Source organism: Geotrypetes seraphini, chromosome 14, assembly GCF_902459505.1.
Source record: "Geotrypetes seraphini chromosome 14, aGeoSer1.1, whole genome shotgun sequence".
Taxonomy (NCBI): Eukaryota; Metazoa; Chordata; class Amphibia; order Gymnophiona; family Dermophiidae; genus Geotrypetes; species Geotrypetes seraphini.
The window spans coordinates 23,599,783-23,622,350 of record NC_047097.1 but is presented as its reverse complement, the minus strand read 5'-3'; the positions used below and the strand labels follow the sequence as shown (position 1 = coordinate 23,622,350).

The window sequence follows — 22,568 nt, the reverse complement described above, 5'->3', positions numbered from 1 at the left end:
AAAGGAGTTTACAGCAGTTGTATATGAGAGGAAAAAGGATCTCAGAAACCTGCTCAGAAACGGATGAAACACTAAAAGATTTAAGTCTGAGACTTTATCAGTTCCAGATTTCAATCACTGATCCTGTCAAAAAACCCTCTCATATTCTCAAACACCCTATATTTTGTGCATGTTAACTTATAGACGCCATTGAAAGCATACATCTCTGGCATTCAGAGCTGACGTTATAAAAAATCCTTTTGAGCCAGCCCTGTATAATTCAGTCCTGCATGTATCCCCGGAAGAAGCCGACATAAGTTTGGCGAAACGGGCACCGTCTGGATTGGACTGATGAAACAAAACTTTGAGATAGGTTTGGAGGCTCTTTAGTATAATTTTTTATGTCAGCTGTAACCAGTCAATGTGCATCTGATTACATTCCAGGAAAACTTCATTCACTACATATCTAAGGGTTTCATGAATACAGCTGAAGATAGCTACGTGGAAATTATACATATAAAAATGATTAAAAATCACTGATAATTACAAATATAAGTTAACATGCACAAAATAGGGTGTTTGAGAATATGAGAGGCCTTTTTACAGGATCGGTGCTCAAAATCTGGAACTGAAAAGCCTCAGACTCAAATCTTTTAGTATTTTATCAGTTTCCGAGCAGGTTTCTGAGATTCTTTTTCCTCTCATATATGCTAAACGCCTTTTATTCGTCATTAGAAGCCATATTTTCTTTTCAGCTTTGGCTATTAGTTTGGCTATCTAATCCATCTTATTTGTTGGGTAGCGTTGTCCTTGTCCAGAACTTTACCTGGTCCAAAGATTAAGCCTGCAAGGATTAGGGCTACTACATTTTGATTAAAATTTTAATCGCGATTTATCACATGATTATTTATTTTTCTCTCACTGCAGCTCTTCCACTGCTCAAAATCAAATAGATAACACAACTTTAATTATGCGATTAATAGCAATTATGAATTTTGACCAAAATTCAGCCCTAAAAAAAATTAAAGAATAAAAAGTAATGAAAATATAAGAAATACAAATTGAAAAATGACAAATTTAAAAATCTAAAATGGCATGCAGAGTAGCTATAAACAGTTTTCACAGCCTATTTCAGAAGAGCAAGCCTTTTGGTCTCTTACCTCCCACCTGGTTAAATAGTACTGAATATCAACCTCTTACTTTCCAATAGGTGCATGCCACTTACCTAACAATAGCGGTGTGATAGCTTCCAGAAATAAAATATTCCACCAGAGGGGTTGTGCTGCAAAGGCATTGTAAGACAGCGTTCATGTAACAAGTGTTTCCCAAGTTGAAGAGGCCAGTAATACCTCGGTTCTTCGTTTGGCTGTATCCACCTTCTTGCCTGGAACTGCCGCCATAGTCGAGGCCTGAACTTTCTGAGCTGCATTACCAAAAACACATGAAAGCGCACTGTGGCTTGCAACACCTCACACAACTGATTCAGAAGCAGCAAACACACAACAGCCAGTGCTTTACCTGCCCATCACAATATATGGTGCGCGGCCAACCGCTGAATGACTTGGTCACCCAAGAGGAAAGGATAACAGCATTACCTGAAGTGTTTCAGTTCTAATTGCAGCATAGCCTCTTATTTCTTCTTTATTAATTAAGGTGTGCTGTGCAAGGCCACTGATTTCAATGATTATTACCACACAAGTATGATGTCGCAAATGTAGTCATAGTGGTAACACCTGAAGCAAAAGCCAAACAAACTTAAGGCCACTCAGCTTAGTACTTAATATATAGATTCAATAACTGAAAGTACTAATGCAAGAGATATCCCAAACTGGAAACATTCACTTTTTTTAGGACCGTTGTGCAAACTGCTGAATTTTTGTATGGATCTTCAGAATGCAAATGGGCACAGTATACTTCCGATTGCTAATTCGCAGAAATTTTATATAAACAATTCATGGAGCAGTTTGCACAACGGTCCTAAAAATGTGTGAATGTGTCCAGTTTGGGCTAATTCTTGCATTAGTACTTTCAGTTCTTGGACCACCTGAAGCAAAGCATGAGTGCCTGTGGGCCACTTTGTTGGGCTTGACCAGACTCACCAGTCATCTGTTGTGGCTATGATAGGCTAATAAACATATTAAGCAGCTCATTTTGTTGTACCTTATAACCTATGTGTATAAGGGCTAGGCCCGCCCCCGACCCGCCCATGCCCCTCCTAGGTTCATGCCCACCTTGTAGTTGCACCCTCTGGATTTTGCATGCACAGCGGTCTCAAACTCAAACCCTTTGCAAGGCCACATTTTGGATTTGTAGGTACTTGGAGGGCCGCAGAAAAAAGTTAGGGGGTCCTTTTACTAAAGCGCGCTAAATCCAAAATGTGGATTATCAGAAGCAATTAAGGAAAGATTTATAAACTATAATATAATTATATTATAATATAATAATAATATAATATAAACTATAATATGGTTTATAAATCTTTCCTTAATTTCAGCTATACACAGCTGAAAGCAGTGCAACATGCAGAAAGTGAAAAAATATCAACGGCTCTCGCCTCCTCCAGCGCCGGACACACGCTGCCTCCAACCATTGCTCCAAGCTGCACGTTCTGGAACATGCCCGCTTCACTGCTAGCGCTTTCCTGCGTCTGCACGCGATTGGACTCCACCTCACAATCGCGTGCAGAAGCAGGAAAGTGTTTCATTAGGTTACAGCGACCACCAGATGCGACCGCCGGACACTTGTGGAGTGGACGAGGGCCTCAAAATAGTACCTGGTGGGTCGCATGCGACCCATGGGCCGCGAGTTTGAGAATACTGATTAATGTCAGTTGTGCACTTATCTGCTAATTAGTGCCAACAAGACCCAACTAAGACTACTGTAATTATAGTCAATAATTGATTGTTAATACCAATTAACAGTTAATCTTTTAAGTTACTTATGTAGCTGACACTAGTCTATAATTTGCACATACAGCTTTTGTGTGCTAAGCCTAAACTTGGTCACAGAAGTTTCTAGAATTAGAAGTTTAATGTCTGTACTGGGGACTTCTCTCTCTCAACAGGCCTATGTTCCAGCATTTCTTTTTAAGAATATTTTGTCTACAGTGGCCATTGATAATGGGGGGGGGGGGGGGGTTTTCTCTGTGTTACCTTACTGCTTAACTTTGGAACTTTGTGAGGGGGTCATACCTTCATGTATCCAGTGGTCAACTAGTCAGTTTGGGTGCCTTTGGATTACTTAGACACTTCCAAAGCAGGTCAAGCTCCGAATGTCCAGGTTTCATCCAAGACGTCTTGGGAAAAGTTCAATTATATGTGCTGGATATTAAAGTTAAGCCCGCCCAAAGCCCACCCAAATCACACCCTTAACATGCCTCCAGAACTCTGGACGCACAGTGGGAGAAATTTCCTGCTAGATGTCCAGGAAAATGGCTTCAATTATAGGCACTTAAACGTCCCAGTGATGAGGACGTCCAAGTGCTGACATCTTAGTTTTTTTGATTGTGAGCCCCATAGGAGGCAGTGTGGGACTGGCTCTAATAGAGGAATTTTTAAAATGTTCTCTCTCCTTCCTGCCTCTTGTCCTAGTATCTAAGAAGTAGAATAGCTTCTCTTAGAAGATGGCTGCCTTCCCTCTTAAAAATCTTAAAAGTTCATTTGTCCATATTGCCAATTAGTTCTGGAAAAGAGTACTGGGATTTGAGAGATGGATAGAGGTCTATCATGCTGTAGGTTTGTCCTACCTGTTCATAGGGCTAGATGCACTAAAGTCAGTGATCATCGCTAAACGTGTTTTCATCACTTTAACAACGATCGCTGTTACCGATCCTATGCACAAAATGGCCTACCGCATGTTTTTCGCCTCGATCGCCCATTTTTTGATCCGGCCATGCAAATTAGCTTAAACCCCATGCAAAATAGCTGAGCGACTAATGCACTAACATCGCTTGGCTATTCCAAATTGGGTTTTAGCGATTATACAAAACGATTTGTCTAGACAAAGTGCCGGGTTTTGAAAAGCCGTCTGGACCCCCTAGACATGTTCTCAAAAGGAGGTCATGTCCAGGGAAATCCAGACTTCTGGAAACCCTAATCCCATGGCAGTCTCACATGGCTGCTGCGGGAAGTCTCAGCAGTCATTTGGACTGGAGCAGCGCATGAGGCAGGATTGCGTGGCGATCACTGTGCCCCGCTAAAGGCCAGTAACAGGGCCATTTTGAAAGAGAGGCAGCATGGGGCAGGAACAAGTGGGGTTTGTTCCTGCCCTCGAAGAGGCCACTAGACTACCAGGGCTTCACTAAGGGAGGGCCCACGGGTGGTTAGGCAGGAAGGGGGGGCCTCAGGAGAGTGGTCACCACTTAGGGGTGGGGCTTTGATGGTCAGTGGGAGTATGGAGCAAGGGGGCAGATTTGTTTACAATTTCGGTTTCTGCTGAAAACAAGTGGCCAATTTGAGTTGCAGGAGAAACCGAAGATCCTGGGTTCAGTCAGGTTCCAAATAAATGCTTCACTGCTCTCTTCTCCTTTCAGCATGGCTAATAATGAGGAATATGATGCACTATAGTTATGTCATGGCAGTTCAGCCAAACCTAAAGCAAAACCACACAGTTTTCCGGCGACCTGTAAGCACTTGTGCTCCTGTTTCTCATACACTTGCCAGCCTTTTTTATTTCCACTTGCATTGCAAGTACACAAGTAATGCATGCTGAAATCTTAGCTCCTTCGTTATCCTCCCGCGAAGAAAAAGGAAAGTTTATGAAAGCAACATGTCCGCTTTGGATTTGCATATTCCTAAACAGCTCTAATTCTTTACTGAGTTAATAAATCAACTAGCATCACGTATACACTGGAGTATTTCACTGGGCCTGGCTCCACACAGACAGTTATACGAGTACAAACAGTTTTCCTTACACCGCTTTCCAATATGGAGTTAAACTAAACTAAACTGTAAATTTATAGACCATGTCATCTTTATGAGAGTAAAGCTCGACTCGGTTTACAAAAATTAATGTAAAAGATAAAAAAGAAAAGCAGATTTACAATTTGGTGAATAACCAGGGTTTTTAATGTTTACGGAAGATTTGAAGAGTATCCGAGTCTCTCAGCCTTTTTCTTCCTGCTTTTCTTCTGATTGAGGTGGCTAGCGAGGACAGCCTGCAGAGCTGGTCTACATAATTCTGAGTGGAGTAGAATGGGTACAAGTGGATCAATTTTTCACTCTGTCAAAAATTACAAAGACTAAGGGACACTCGATAAAGCCACAGGGAAATACTTTTAAAACCAATAGGAAGAAATATTTTTTCACTCAGAGAATAGTTAAGCTCTGAAACGCGTTGCCAGAGGTGGTGGTAAGAGTAGATGACATAGTGGTTTTAAGAAGGGTTTGGACAATTTCCTGGAGGAAAAGTCCATAGTCTGTCATTGAGAAAGACATGGGGGAAACCATTGCTTGCCCTGGATTGGTAGCATGGAATGTTGCTACTATTTGGGATTCTGGAATCTTGCTATTCCTTAGGCTTCTGTATGGAATGTTGCTATTCTTTGGGTTTTGGCCAGGTACTAGTGACCTCGATTGGCCAACGTGAGGATAGGCTACTGGGCTTGATGGACCATTGGTCTGACCCAGTAAGACTATTTTTATGTTCTTATGACATTTGAGCCCTCTTTTAGAGCTTTTTGATCTTGGTGAATGAAGTTCTCTCTATTGACTCTGGTCGATTGATAGAGCAATACAATCCCATTTCTTCTTATCTTCTCTAAGCCTTAAGCTCCTACTCTTCAGGCAGAAGCTTTCACTAGAAGTGTGTGGTCTAGCAGGGATTTCAAGTTCTACCCAACTTCAGGACTGCTTTTCTACATCCCACATGTTCTGGATTGGTCTGGAGGAATTATGTCTTATCTGATAAATTTTCTTTCCTTTAGTCCTACCAGACCAGTCTAGAAAACCTCCCTAGTTGAATATGTAGTCATGGGTAGATTTATGCAGTAGGAGTTGGAAGTAATAGTGCATAAATCCCTTGTGACTAGATATCTGGAGATGGAAGTTATAAGTGCTGTTTACCATTTACAGCATGGTTAACAGGGGGAAGTTCAGCTCTAACTTTAGAGTTGAATAGAGAGAGTTGGCAGTTGGTGTATTAAGTGAGATGATAACGGGAACCAAAAAAAGGATTGTGAACTTGTGACTTATGTTAGGTGTGTTAATGCTACCTGCATCTGGGTTTCCAAGGGGACAGGGCAGTGGCTACAGATATATTCAGGCACCTCTGGGACTGTTGGAACCAGCCTTTTGGTTTCCAGCAGTATCTGGAAGCCTCAAGGTAATGTGAGAAATCCAGGCTAGTTCTTGGGACTTCCTGGAGGAGTCGTAAGCCCTTGTTCTAAGCAGGAAGTTTGTCTTTTGGGCTGTACAGCCCAACTGATCCCTCTAAAACTCAAATTTAGGTCTACCCCAGAAAAACAGACTTGTACTTTTGAATTGCAGCAGGGTCTATCCTACAAGGAGGATCTCGGTGTATCTGAACGATTTATATCTGATTGGGACTTTAAGAAATGGTTACTGTTCAAGAATATTGCCTTTTCTGTGTTCCAAGAAGAAGTAAAGATTGGAGTTATTCATTTAACTAGCAGGGTGGTCTGATTTCATTTAGAGGAGTAAGTGGAAATCTGGTGCATGCTTGCTGTGGAGTCCAATCGTGGAAGTTGGTCCTCAGCAAATAAAATAACTTTATATGTCCTCTGCCAGCATCTGGGAGAAATAGGGGGTTACAAATATTTCAGAACTTGCTTCTATTCTGGATTGTTATCTTGTTTCTTATTTCACAGATCAAAGTGTTTCTATTTAAATTCATCTAACTTATCTCACTGAATTTTTAGGCAGCTCCTGACCCAGTTGGAGAACTGTTTGTCAGCAGAGTATAACATGTGTAATATAGTAGCGGAATATGACATTTGATCTGAACTATAAACTTGTGCTCAATTGCTTGGTCATTTGAAATATTGAGGAGCATTCTGGAACCCTTAAGGGGTGAAGCTCATAGAACTACTTTGTTTCTCTGTCTCCATCTGCTGGTTAATGGACATAGCCCACATGTTCTAGACCAGGGGTCTCAAAGTCCTCCTTGAGGGCCGCAATCCAGTTGGGTTTTTAGGATTTCCCCAATGAATATGCATGAGATCTATGTGCATGCACTGCTTTCAATGCATATTCATTGGGGAAATCCTGAAAACACGACTGGATTGCGGCCCTCAAGGAAGGACTTTGAGATCCCTGTTCTAGGCTGATTTGGTAGGACTAAAGGAAAGAAAATTATCAGGTAAGACATAATTTCTCCTTGTTATCAAGGTTCAGATTAGGATCTAATTATGGTTTCAGTATAAATTGTGCTAAAATAAAGATCATCCCAGGTGATTCACAAACATTTTTTTCTGTACTGTTAGGATTGCCAATTCAGTTGGGTCATTCAAACAGGCTAATCCAGTCCTGAGTTTACAGGAATATGTAGCTATGATTTTTTTTAGGACCATCAATAGGAAAATCAGAGCCAAGTCCATAAATGCAGTAGGGAAAATCAGAGACAGATCATCCTATTTGTTGACCTAGAAAAAGGTGGCAATCGTACAGCCCCTATCCCATTCCAATTCTTCTTTTTAAAAGATTTAATTGACATGTAAATCATAACACATCTCCATGACTATCCCCACTCTTGTAAATTTCCCATCAAAATCTCAACCAAGTAAACAGCACCCTAATTTGTAATTCTCCTGGAAATGTCCAGTTTATCTTCTTTTGTAATCCGCCTAGAACTGCAAGGTATTGGCGGAATAGAAGTCACTAATGTAATGTAAGCACATTAAAAGACAAAGTTAGCATAAACACAACATACGTTGTATTCTTAGGTGCCATTTTGTATCTGTAGGTGGTATTTACTTATGCTTATGTTCAAAGTCTTTCTTTTATGTTCTAGTCTTTCTTTGATCTGAATGAGGTCACCATTCCTGTTAAAAAGGAAAACATCTTTAAGTTTCACAAAAGTGGATATAGGTATAAATAGTCACATTTGTTATTGATAAATCTCTTTGAAACCAGGGACAATCAATTGTTATGGGGGAAAATTAAAATACAGAACTCTGCACCCTGCATCCGCTAACTGATATAGCGGGCGCTAAATGCTAAGACATCTATTATATTCATATAGGCATCTTAGCATTTAGCGAGCACTAAATCGGTTAGCACACCTTACTAAAAGGACCCCTTTATTTGTTAAATAAATAACATTTTTTGATATTTGTTAACAAAAAGTTATTACCACAGAAAAATGATGCATTAGTACACATAATCAATCTAATGATGTTGCAGTTAAGGCAAGTTTCCATTCCAATTTGCCTCCATAAAGTATCGTTTTAAAAGAGTTTCTCCGTTACAACTACCAAGAATCACAACTTCTCAATATTAGCTTTACAAAATTGGAGTCTGAATTTGGCATACTATAAAGACCTTTTTGGGATGAAAAAGAATTTTTTTGTCTATGTAAAGTGCATGGGGACAGAAATGTAGCTGAAGGCATATAGGTTACAAGATTTTTCATTTTCATTGTCTTATATGGCTATTGGAGAACCAGCCTTTTGGGTTCCAGCAGCTTCTGGCAGCCTCAAGGTAATGTGAGAAATCCAGGCTAGTTCTTGGGACTTCCCATTTCTGTCAGCCATTTGTGATCAAAAGATGGCCGCGGCGTCTATCCAGAGCATTAAATAAGCCCCTCCCATGATGTCACAGCTAGCCTCCTAGCAACCAGTCAGGAGACCCCCCACACACATACATTATCAGGAATCCACCTGGGCCATCCAGTCCGAGACTTCATTCAGACCGGATGGAGCCATTGTTTGTAAATCGAACATCCACCTGAGCTCCTGTAGGTTAAGTGTGCGTTCTATGTTACCTCCCTCCCACCCAACAGTGATCATATCCAGCACTCTCCACTTCAGATCGGTAAGCATATGTTTACATACCCTCCAGTGACGGACCAGAGGGGAGGCATCGCAACCTGTGTTTACCCGAGATTTATGTTCCGTTAAACGGACCTTGATCGCACGGACAGTGCGACCAATATATAATTTAGGGCAAGGGCACTGGATAAGATAGATCACATAGTTCGAATTACAATTCATCAGATGTTTAGCTGTATATATTTTGCCTGTTATAGGATGAGTCCAATTTTCACCCGCCATTACATATGGACACCACTGGCAATGGCCACAGGGTTCATGACTTACCCGCATATGATCTTCTACATCCCTAAACATATAATGCATTATATGACAGAAATGGGAAGAGTTACTCCTTAATTTAGGTATGTCAAGAAGGGTTTTATATAGATATAAAATATGGGATTGTAGAAGGGATACTAATGAAGTGTTCTTTGATTCTGTTTTGTAGTTCCCCCGACCTTGAAAAAGACGAACGAAACGCGTTGGGAAGGGGAACCGATAATGAATATAAGATAAGTCCCTTTGATTCTTAATAGTTATTTATAACAAGTAAAGCAAAGTAAAAAAGTTTTAAAAAAATATAAATAAGATGCTACAACAGTTATGAGGAGATTAATGAAGAATACCACTACTGCCAACTTTGTGGATTCTGAACTCCCATAAAACTATTGTTGGAGTGTTTGAATAGTGGTTGGATAACCAACTTCAAGCAGAAATGACTAGAATGAGAAGCAAATGAGCAGTGCGATTCTACAAAAGATAGATGCTTATTGCATGGCTCTTAGCAGTGCCTACCCTCAAAGAAGGCATGTTTAGAGGCAGAGAAGGACTAAGGTGCGATTCTGTAAAGGACTTAGGAGCCTATACTACAGGTGTCTAAGTTTTAAGTTAGGCGGGATTCTGTAATAGGCACCTAAGTGTGATTGACAAGAGATATAGGCACCTATGTTTTTAGATGCCATATATAGAATTTCCCACCCAAATGCATGCCAAATGCAGTGCGCAGTTTTGCTAATTTTGTAAGAAGTCTTAAAGCATGTTTTGTGCTTTGATACATATTGATTTCAATACAGAGCTTCTTTCTATATGTGCGAAAAGAACCCATGAATTAGGATTTATTTGAAGACTGAGGCCTGAATTCTGTTAATGGCGCCTACATTGCTAGGCGCCTCCAGAAACGGCGCTGGCCGCATGCCAATCATGTGTAGACACTGATAACCCTGGCCGACACGTTCTGGTTATTCACTTTTCCTAATCCTAAAAATTGCCGTTACAAAAAGGATTTTGATTGATCTTTGGCTTATCAAGCAGGTAAAGTTCAACTATGGCTAGATGATTACTGCAACATCCTCTTCTTGCCCTGCAACAATGACTAAACAACTACAAACAATCCAAAATACAGCTCTGAGACTCATCTACTCATTGAGGAAACACGACCATATTACAGAAGCATTCATCAACTCACACTGGCTACCAATCCAAGAAAGAATACTATTTAAATTCTACTGTATACTATTTAAAACTTTAAACGGAGACAGCCAACCTACCTGAACAACCGCCTCATCCAAACTACCTCAACCAGACATAGAAAAACACACACCCTCCAATCAAAGAAGTTAAACAGAAAAAAACTATACGATGGCCTCCTAGCCACTCAAGCAGCAAAACTAGATAACCAAATCTCCAATCTACTGATAACCACTCCAGACTACAAGATGTTCAGAAAAGAAATAAAAATTATACTCTTCAAGAAATCCCTGAAGCAGACTTAACATCACAAATACCTCCTTCCTCCCACTTTCTTCCTGCCGCACAGATACTACCTGATCTACTCTCTACCTTCTCTAGAAATGACCAATGATCTTCCATTGTAACCCACAGTTTATAACTCTTTTGTAATCCGCCTTGAACAGCAAGGTAATGGCGGAATAGAAATCTCTAATGTAATGATCTGATTCAACAATCTGCATCTTATTGCACTTTTAGAAAATCGGTTAAGACCTATTGGTTAAAAAAAATTTGTTCTTGATTGATGACTATATTATAGTTCCATACTGTATATTTTCATCAGTGAAATATTGTATTGCCTTTCTGATTGCTTTGTATTATCACTGGAATGTCCAGTCCTTCTTACCCTGTGAACCGTGTAGAACATTTTGGGTGTTGGCGGTATAGAAAAATTAAGCTATTATTATTAAATGTTAGACCTATTTCTGGGTATATCTGACCTGCTCATGCCTGATTCCAAAACCGGCACCAGTTTTCTCCTATCAGCTCTAAGCCTCTCTTCACTCTGCTCGCCAATTAAGAAATCAGGATATTTTAATGTAGTGTTTAAATTAATATCTTTTAAGTATGAAGGAAACATATTAAAAAGAAAAAGAAAAGGGTGCAACATGAAAATCTACTTATTTCAAACCAAAAGCACAAGTTGATGATACAAACTTTCTTGTCATTGACACACAAGAAGCTCCTTTTGTAAGACTTCCGAGAGTGGGATCTGCCAGGACGACAATAGTAAGATTCAAACAATCGTCAAAGTACAGTTGGAAATATGTAAACACTCTCAATATGGGGTCCTTTTAGTAAGGTGTGCTAACCGATTTAACGCACGCTTAATGCTAAGGCGCCCACAGAATATAATGGACGCCTTAGCATTTAGCAAGCGCTAATCGTGCCATAATAAAAGGACCCCTATATCTGCAAACTTGTACGCAAAAACACAAACCAGGTAACAGAAGACAAAGTTGAAATAATTTGTTTATTTTTATACATGTCCAGGACGGGGAGGGTGGGTGGGGGGGGATATCTTTTTGGATTAATTTTTTTGATTAAATTGATGGGGTTTCGGGGATATTTATCTTATGCACTATTACTAGTGGAATTTAAGTGTTTATATTGTTATTCATGTCTGTATAATTTATGGCACTGTGTTTTAGCTTTGAAAATCAATAAAGTAAAAAAAAAAAAAATCTATGGTCTATTGTTTTAAACAGCAACTTATATCAGAATTCAATTCTTAAATAAAAATACAAAAATAAAAATTTTCTAATGCATTTGTTGGTCTTCACCTGCAGACGATCATGAGAAGGCGAGTTCCGTTGTGGGCAAATGTGGGCAAATCTCTTGGGCAAATCTCTTCCTTGGGATTATCTAAGGGAAATTCTATGTTATTACAAAAAGCTTCTTTATTGGCAAGGAAATGTATACTCGGGCAGAGGACTTACCATTACTTTGTGGAAACATGAACTGTTCACTCTGTTAAGGTATGAATATTTGGATGTTAAGAATTGTGGGCCTGGTCGTTGGAGAAAGTTCCGGGCCATTTAGGCTCCTGTTTGGGATAGTTTGTCCCATGGAGCCCGAAGTGCCCTGTTGAATTTTTTATTTTTTTTTATTTTTTTTTTTTTGGGGGGGGGCATTTAGACACTGGTGTGCTGGGGATGGTGGGTGGGTGGGAGGTTATAGGGTGGGACTGGGTTGGGGAGATGGTTTTTGAATTGTCTTGTTGAGTTCTTTAGTCTCCATGCAGAAACCCCACGTGCTCTGACTGTTGTATTTAATTTGTATGTGTCTTTGTTAAAATAAAAAATTTAGGAAAATTTTTTTTTAAAAATTTTCTAATGTGCAAAACCCCACAATGTGATAATTACGAATGCTCAGTTCAAAACACCAACCTGACACATCAGCAGCGTCTTGTTACGGTGTTAGTACAGACATCATAGCACCCACCTGCCTACCTCAAGCATTGGTTCAAATATTAGATGACCCCTCAACAAGTTCTTAAAGTCACTTATTCAGCTTTATCAAAAGGAATATGTATTTCACTTATCTTTTTAGTTGAGATGCCCAATGAGATCTTCAGGCAAGAGGGTTGGAGAAATTCTTATATTAAAGTCACTGCTGATGGAAAATATCCAAGTGCTCAGTAAAAAATGTGTTGTATAATCCCTTATGTTAACAAAAAGTAAAAAACAAAACTTCCAAGAAACAGTCGCTTATCGAGTTTCCACTGCTTCTTTGGAAATACAAATTTATGTAGTCTAAGGAAACCATGTTTACCATGTAAAGTTTTTTGCACTTAGGGGTCCTTTTACTAAGGCGTGCTAGCTGTTTTAGCTTGCGCTAAACACTAACGCATCCATAGACTATGACTAAAACAGCTAGCACGCCTTAGTAAAAGGACCCCATAATTATGTAATATAACGGAACTAAGGCGATATTGTCATTTGAGCTTTACACTTATGTGAAATGAGAAAACTGCAGACACACGTACGGTGTTGGGACAAAAGTGCGTGAGACAAAAGCGCGCCGACATTTGAGAGCGGACAATTGAGCGCAAGACTTCAGTGCGCTGCTCTAAAAGCTTATTTTTAAAGGCTCTGATGGGGGGCATGGGGGGGAACCCTCCCCACTTTACTTAATAGTGTTCGCACTGCCGTGTTGGGGGTGTGGAGGGAGGTGTAACCCCCCCACATTATACAGAAAACTTAACTTTTTACCTATTTTTTAGTGGGAAAGTTAAATTTCTGTATAATGGGGTGGTTACAACCCCCAAAACCACCCCCAACGGCAGTGCCAACACTGTTAAGTAAAGTGTGTGTGTGGGGGGTTCCCCCCACCCCCCATCGGAGGCCTTTAAAATAAACTTTTAGAGCGGCACGCTGAAGTCTTGGCTCAATTGTCCGCTCTCAAATGTCAGTGCGTGTTTGTCTCACGCGCTTATGACTGTGAACCCACACGTACAATGATACAGGCTAAATTTATTTAAACAAAACTATGTATGCGGTTTGTTTTTAAGGTGGAAATATCAACTGCATACATAGGTTTGTTTAAATAAATTTAGCCTGCATCATTGTATGTGTGTCTGCAATTTTCTCAGGCCTTGTTGGTTTTTTCCTTTGTTGTTTGGCCTTTACACTTTTATGCCAGTGTGAATTATAGGAAAGGAAGTAGAGAAAACAATTGGGAAACAAAAGTCATTCTACACACAAAGTCGGCTTGTTTTTCCCTTAAGATATTGCAAACCTTTCCTGCCCTTTTGTGTCTAGTTTGGTTAATTTGTTCGTGTACTTTCCCCTTGTTATGTTTTTATTTTAAATATTGCCTACTGGTTTTATTAACTGTGCACTGCTTTGATTTGACTTTTTGTTAAAAATGGCGGTATATCAGATAAAAGAACAGTCATAATAATACATAAATTTACCATTCAAAAAAGAAAGCTTGTTATGACATCCCAGTTCTGCAAAAGAGATCTTTTAAATAGCGGTTAAAAATTTTTTTTATCTTTATTGAATTTTCAAAGTAATCACAAGATAACCTTGTTCAAGAAAATCAGTTGTAAAAAGTACAAGTACAAATTAAATCAATTCTCAAAAGAAACAAATTAAACTTTCTTAGACCACAATCCAATCCTTGGAGAATTCCTGAAAAATGTGAAGAAAAACAATAATTCTTACAATAACTTAATATAAAAGAATAAGGCGGTAAAAAAAAATTAATAAATTCAACCATGTCTCGGAAGCGGTCTATCCAATGCAATTTTCTGAATCAGCGCCCCAAATAATCCCAGGAACAGGTAAACCCAAGGCATCAACAGATGTTTTTTTATGTTGGCCTATGGAATAGAATTGCGGCTTACATCTAACATAGACACCTGGAATGTAGGTCAGGGTTTTGCGGGCCTACATTAGCGGGGCCTATGTTTAATGAGAATCGCGTCTACAGAGGCGTCTAGTGGCACCTGAGATCATTTATGGCACAAACCAGGCCTACTTTGACCTTACGCACCATTAGGCCCCTCTGTAGATGCAATTAAGATGACTGTTTTTGTAGGTGCCTAAGGGCACCTACATTTTTTTAAATGATATTTTAAGTGGGTTTAAAAGATGTAGTCGATTACTGTGCTGATTAATACCAATCAAAACAATGAATTAAGGTGGCAATAAGGCACCTACTGCTGTCTTACCTATAGTACCGTTTAGAGAATTTAGGCCTGAGTCTATTTCTTCCTTAATTTTTACCTCCAGTCCCAACATACATCTTCTTTCCTGAAAGTTCTGTTTCCTGTTCTTGCCCCTTTTTCCTCTACAACATTACCACCCTCAGCCTCACATGTCATGCCATTAAGATCTTATGTTACTGAATTCTTTTTACCTTTGATACATACATTAAAGGCATTCATTGCTTTAAAATTCTGCATGGAACTCTTCTTAATTTGAAAGAATATTTAGAAGAAAATGCAAAAAGTACTAGATTCATCCTCTGACCCTCTGAAGCCATACATTGGTTTCACAGTGAATTGCTTAAAATCCTAATCCACATGTTCTACACATTGGCCTCTCCATTCTTTATTTTTCTTTCAGATTCTCCTTACCTATTAGATCTCCTCCCTGCTTTGTAGTATCTCTTTTTTGAAACTAAGTAGTATAAAAGTTCCATTTTTGTTTTGATTTTTGTGGGCATCATAATCACATTAGCATCATAATCCTGTTGCTAGGAGCCAGCCGGAGCTTTATTTGCAGTAAAATTCATTTCCTCGTTAGAGCTTGCTTACCTGACTTTGCTGATCCATTGCTCATAAACCCCACCTATTGACTTTGACGTCTTATTTATGCAAAACTAGAGGCCATGAATTGAGGTTGCGGGGTGGCACACTTAGGAGTAATGTTCTGAAACTCTTTTTCATGGAAAGGGTGGTGGCTGCCTGGAATTACCCTCCCAAGGGAGATGGTGGAGATGAAAATGATGAAGGTATTCAAAAAAGCATGGGATGAACCCAGAGGATCTCTAATTAGAAAATGAATGGTATAAAGCAAACTAAGACCGGCATTGGACAATTCTGCAGGGTCAGTGGTGATTTGATTTAGGATGAGCTGGGGAGGGCTTTGATAGAAGCTTCAGTGACAGGATGGTTAGGATAGGCTGGAGCAGTGGCGTAATGAAGGTGAGAGGCGCAAGGGGCGAGGGTGCCGCTCCTTCCGCCCTCTTCCCTGCCCCTTCCTGCTGTGTGCTCATACCCCTTCCCTTCCTCCGTATCTCTTTAATGGTAGCGGTGTGAGCAGCAATCCCAATTTGCCGCTTGCACCAGCGTCAGCGTGGGTTCCAGGAACTGAAGTCAAGAAGAGCTGGGGTTGCTGCTCGTGCCGCAAACGTTAAAAAGGGATGGGGGAAGGGAAGCAGTGCATGCATATGGTAGTGGGGGGGGGGGTGAAGAGGACAGGCGCTGGCGCCCCCATCAAGAGGGCACCCGGGGTTGACCGCCCTCCCCGTCTTTCCCCTTACTACGCCACTGGGCTGGAGTGGATTCAATGGCAACTCCAGTAGTGGGAACCTAAAGACTTCTTTGGTCTGTTGCCCAGAAGTGACATCAGAGAGAGCGCCAATGCCAACGCGGAAGTAAAAAAGGATGGGGGAAGGCAAGGGGTATGCACGGGGCAATTAGAGGGGCTGCCCCGCCCTTAGGAAGACCGCTCCCTGCACCCCTCTTACTATTCCATTGCCTATATTTAATAATAATAACTTTATTTTTATATACCGCAATACCACAAACAGTTCAGAGCGATTCAGAGAGGAAGAGACTGTATACAGACAGCGATATTACAAAAAACTTTCAAAATTACATTAGCATGGTAATCAAATTTTTCCTGGAAGTGTTTTAGAGGTGATGGGATAATTGCGCACCAGACGCCAGCACGCCGACAATCCAGCGCAAACAATTAGGTGGAAGACCGAAGCGCACGGGGGAAAAAATAATTTTTAAAGAGCTCCGACTGGGGGTTTGGTGTGGCAACCCCCCCCCCCCACTTTTTTGGTTAGTGTTCGCGCTGCCGTTGCGGGGGGTGTGGGGGGTGAAACCCCCCACATTATAGAGAAAATGGAACTTTTCCCGAAAAAAATCAGAAAAAGTTCCATTTTCGCTATAATGGAGGTTTCTGAACCACCCTCCTACAGCAGCGGAAACACTAACCAATAAAGTGGGGGGGTTATTACCCCAACCCCCCCTTCAGAGCTCTTTAAAAATTACTTTTTCCCCCATGTGCTTCTGTTTTGCACCGAATTGTCGGCACTGGATTGTCAGCGCCCTGACGTCTTGCGCTCCACTGTCTAAGAACCGTTTTAGAAGTACATCAAGGCAGAAATGGAGTCGGAGAAATTTGTCAAAGAGATAAGTTTTGATTGACTTCCTAAAAGTTTGGAAAGAGAGAGCGTTTGAGATAAAGTTGGTCAAACATTTATTCCATTTGCCTACTTGGAATGATAACGTTCTTTTGAGGAATCTCTTGTAGATACAGCCCTTCAAGGATGGGAAAGCGAACAAGTAGGCACTACATGTACAAGTTGTGCCTGGAAAGTCAAAATGATGAGATAGATAGATTGGGGATGAACCTGTTATGGTTTTGAAGCAAAGGCAAGCAAACTTAAAAATAACCCTTGCTTCCACAGGCAGCCAGTGTCGTTTTTTGTAATATGGGCTTACATGATCTGATTTCTTGAGACTGTAGATGAGATGGACTGCAGCGTTCTGAACGATTCTCAGTCGTTTGATGGTTTTCTTAAAAGATCCCAAGGCGTCTTGTAGAATCCCACTTAAGATGATAGGCATAGAGAGATGCATAGGGATGCTTATGGATGCCCAAGGCTACTGCTGGTGGAAACCACACCCAGCCGGCCTTGCGCATCCCTAAAGTGCCGCTAGGCATCTGTATAGGCACGAGACAGACTCCTACAATATATCCAAGGAAAAAGGGGGTTGTGAAAAAGCAATCAGCCCCAGTGCTCACCATTTGAAGAACCATAACTCATAAAGCAAGTCTGAGTCAAAGGGATAAGTAAAAAGCAAAACGAATTGACCCCAAAATATCCACAAAGAAGAAAATCCAGAGAAAACCCAAAAAAACTCTGTGGAGTGACGATGTTCCCAAATGGACTTTATTTGAAAGTGTCAAAGTTCCAAACGTACACTAAAATCATCCACATAAAAGTAAATCATCCACATAAGAGCCTTAAAGGACCTAGTCCGCTAGGGATACAGGACCCAACACGGTCCGCGTTTCGACAAAAAGTCTTCAGGGGTCCCTGGGGGTCCTATAAAGGTGAGTACGTGGGAAACAATTGTGTGGTGAACCGGAAGTGAGACACTGCTTGCATTTGCAATGGGAATAAGTAATCCAGATCGTAAAATAAGCTTTAGAAAAATAATAGGATTTAAGCCTATTGAAAATGATTAATTTCTATGTGCTTCCGTGTACCTCAAAAGTATTTCAGCATATCTCAGGCCCTCTTTTAGCGCGCACTAAACGCTAACATGTGCATGTTAGTCTCTGGACGCGTTAGCGTTTAGCGTGCGCTAAATCGATTAGCGCACCTTAGTAAGAGAGGGTCCAGTATTGCCCCTGTATAGATTATAAGTGAACCCCCAGACTCAGAGGTTGGGAGCCCCCTACGGAAAATTCCTATTTTAATAAACTCATTGCAAAAAAAAAAAAAAGAAACCTCAACCAAGTCTCTGTGACGTATAGTTAAGTGTAAGCGTATTGATAAGGGGACACTTGTGCAGGGGACGCTCACAGGGGACCTGGTTCCAAGGAACGAGGGCAAGGGAGACAAAATTATACTGTAGGACATGTAGGACTCAGAACTACATTCCCCAAAGATCTAAGCTATAACCCTGCGCAATACCAATACCAGCAAACAAGGAGCGCAGCCCTTTATTCTAAAAATAGTCTTTTATTTACAACAGAGTCTAAGGTAAACACAGGAGGGACTCGGAATCATAGATAACAGTGTCTCTCAAACTTTCTCGAGCCGAGGCACACTAAAGGTAGTGGCCACGGCTTGAGGCAGCCAGAAGTGCACGGATGTTGCCGTGATGACATCACGCATATCTGTGACATTAGCACGTCAACGTCTGTGTATGTATAGAGGCCTTCCAGAAGGGCCCTGAGACGCCTGTAGGGAAGAGGGCCGGAGAGGAGAGGCACTGGCGCCAGCTGACTCCCTACAGCAGTGTTTCTCAACTACTTCAAGCTAAGTACCCCCTAAGTCTAACAAATATCAACTGAGTACCCCAACCACAGACCTCCCTAGGCCCACCCAAGCTCTGCCCCAGATCCCATCCCCTTTACTAATTGTAATGCAATTTTTTTCCATTCATTTTTCATATACACAGGAGATATAAATTCTCTAAACTGACACATTTCAATCGCTATATTGAAAAAAAAATCATTTTACCTACCGGCGATCCTCTGCAGGCTGCTGTAATTAGCTTTAAAGGTGAGACCGGGAGGCCAGTGGGGGAAGCTGGAGGATGCTAGAGAGAAGGGGGATCGGGCAGCGCTGGCGCTGTACCGCGTAGGGAAATCAGCTGGCAGGCGCCTCTCTTCCTCCTCAGTGTGTCGTGGCACACTTGGAGTCTCAGGAGGCACACAGTTTGAGATACACTGATATATATGGTTATGCAACTTTGAAGAATGAAAGGCACTTATCACCCAAGTAATGAAAGCAAACACACACCAGCCCTCACTAAGCCTAAAGTCAGACTTCAAATATCACAGAGATGGCTTACAGCAGGGGTGTCAAAGTGCCCCCTCGAGGGCCGCAATCCAATCGGTTTTTCAGGATTTCCCCAATGAATATGCATGAGATCGATTTGCATGCACTGCTTTCATTGTATGCTACTAGATCTCATGCATATTCATTGGGGAAATCCTGAAAACCCGACTGGATTGCGGCCCTTGAGGAGGGACTTTGACACCCCTGGCATACAGTCTGGCAACAAGGTCTTCTTCCAGAGAGACGAAACGGCAACAGGCAGGTCAGAAGGTCCCGCTGATCAGTGCAGGGAAGGTGGCTGGTAAAGAGCCTGTAGGTGATGTCATCCAGGTTTGATGTCATACCAGCTGACATCCTGATGTGCAGTGGTAATGTAGTCACAGAATAGCCCACTCTCCACTCCCCTGACCTGTCCCCTCCCCCCCAAATTCCAAAATGTTTTAGTGCCCTGATTAACTAATTTGGCAGTTTCCACAGGACATATGAGCGCATTTTAAGCTGTGTTAGCACCAAATGCAGGTTAGTGAAAGGGCCCCTTAGACTGTGAGCCCATTAGGGACAGAGAAAGTACCTGTGTATAATATGTGGACCACTTTGATCATACTACAGAAAGGCAGTATATTAAATCTATGGCCCTTTATCATATCAGTACAGCCAGTAGTAAAAGCTACAGCCTCAGCACCCTGAGGTTGTGGGTTCAAACCTACACTGTTCCTTGTGACCCTGCCGAAGCCACTTAATCCCCCCATTGCCCCAGGTACATTAGATAGATTGTGAGCCCATCGGGACAGACAGGGAAAATTGCTTGTGTACCTGAATAAAATCATGTAAAGCATTCTGTGCTCCCCTGGGAGAACGGTACAGAAAATGGAATAAATAAATAGTATGAAAAGCTTTAGCCTCCTGATAACCAGAGCTGGCATTGTGACATCATAATGCCTCATTCCACCAATGCCTAAGAGCCAACCTCATCAGTGATGTCACAATGGATTGACTGTCCTCTACTTGGCTCACTTTTGCTACATTTTGATCTCTAGAGTGGGGCAGTGGTTAACGCTACAGCCTCAGCACTCTGAGGTTGTGGGTTCAAACCCACACTGCTCCCTGTGACCCTGGGCCAGTCACTCAATCCCCCCATTGCCTCAGGTACATTCGATAGAATAAATTCATGTAAACCATTCTGAGCTCTCCATAGAAAATGGAATAAATATTTACATGACTTTAGCTGCACCAGCCATAGACCTGGCATAGTAGGCACCTGAACCTAGCAGGGATGTTCTTTACTCGCAGTAATAATGCGCCATAGGTCAGCCTGGCTCCATTGATGCAATTACCCAGCCAGGACTGCTGTTTGCTTGCTTGGAACATGAAGGACCTGTCCAAAAAGGATTTGTATTTGCAGCCTGTGATCTTTGGGTATGTAAATATGTTGCGGTTTCTGGTTGGTCGTGTGGGGTTGTGTAATACGAAATGTGGTAGTAGGTATGAAGGCACTAGTCCCCCGACCTGCTTGAAACAAATACAGGCAAACTTGAACAGTATTCTGGAAATCATTCGTGAAAGTGGGATCTCTGTTCATTGCTCCATCCATATGAACTCTCCTTTGCATTGAGGCCCTGTACCACTTATGCATGCTCTACAGCAGGGGTAGGGAACTCCGGTCCTCGAGAGCCGTATTCCAGTCGGGTTTTCAGGATTTCCCCAATGAATATGCATGAGATCTATTTGCATGCACTGCTTTCAGTGCATATTCATTGGGGAAAACCTGACTGGAATATGGCTCTCGAGGACCGGAGTTCCCTACCTCTGTGCTAGAGAATGACACGGGGACACAATTTTCCCTGTTCCTGTGGGAACTGATTTTCCTGTCCCCGTGAGTTCTTTTCCTGTCCCTGCCCCATTCCTGCAAACTCTGTCCTCATCTGCACAAGCCTCAAACACTTTAAAATCATAAGTGTTTGAGGCTTGTGCGGTTAAGGCAGAGCTTAAAGGAATGGGGCAAGGACAGGGACAGTGACAAAACCCGCGGGGACAGGACGGGAAAATTGAGTTCCTGCGGGGACGGGGACCAATTTGTCCCCGTGCCATTCTCTACATCCTGCTAGTACTTATGCACACTCGTAAATCTCTGTAACTTTACGCATGCAAGGAGCACAGAACTCCAGTTGTCTAGTTATTGAATTAACCCTTTGAATGTATTGGTGCTTTTGAGCACTGCTCTGAGGCATTTCCGGGGCTGCCTTTAGGTTAAGGGACAAACAAAACATGTTAGTTTAATTCTAAAATGTAGATGTGTTTTTTCTTTTACCCCCATTGTTCCACCCACAGAAAGAGGAGCTGCAAAATGTTCTACTCATAGACCTTATTCCTCAAGCCGTTGGAAAATGTCTTGTCTTCCGCTGATGTGTGTTTCATTATTCATAGCATTGCCCAACGCTTTGATCAAAATTTAGTGAAGGTGAATAAACAATGATGTGCCAAGGTCAGAAAGAATCATGCCATTCTGCTGTACATTGACCCTGCAGTTGGTAACATGTTGACACTGGCTCTTTATTGGGTAATGTAAACTTTGTATCCTCACCTCCTGCTTGGGATGGGCTTTTGAGGGTCAGTATTAAAAGACCAGGCCACTTCATAAAGATAAGCAAGTGATTCATTCAGATCTCATTAGGTCCACAATATTCAACAGCACTTAACTTTAGGCACATCTTATAGAATTTGCCTCACAAACGTGACAAATTACTGGTAAGAACATTTTTTTAAAAAGAAAAGCATTTATATTAACAGAAATAAAGATAAAAGACAACTATAACGACTCCACAAAAGACGTCAATGGGCCCCAAACTAACTTGAATATCTTAGTATGCCCCAGCATGTCCGCATTCATCTTCTCATACTTATAACTTAATCATAAATTCGCCCACCAAAATGTAAAACTAAGGCGATCCCAATTACAAGTAACCATTTGCATCCGGGGGGAGGGGAGGAAGGGGAGTATATCTTTTGTGTGGTTTTATTCCCTGATGAAAATGTTGGTTGGGAGGGT

General features: G+C 41.4%; 1 protein-coding gene across 1 annotated transcript in view; it reads right to left on the bottom strand.

Annotated features, from left to right (window-relative positions):
• USP50 (ubiquitin specific peptidase 50) overlaps nucleotides 1–19,236 on the bottom strand; it is a 45,861-nt gene extending 26,625 nt beyond the window's left edge. Inside the window, exons 1-3 of the mRNA XM_033920776.1 lie at nucleotides 19,206–19,236; nucleotides 7,867–7,978; nucleotides 1,205–1,402 (exon numbers count right to left, since the gene is read on the bottom strand). Of these exons, the coding sequence (XP_033776667.1) occupies nucleotides 1,205–1,402; nucleotides 7,867–7,886 (218 nt within the window). The 5' untranslated portion in view covers nucleotides 7,887–7,978; nucleotides 19,206–19,236. The remainder of the gene's footprint in view (nucleotides 1–1,204; nucleotides 1,403–7,866; nucleotides 7,979–19,205) is intronic.
• Nucleotides 19,237–22,568: the final 3,332 nt, after the last annotated feature.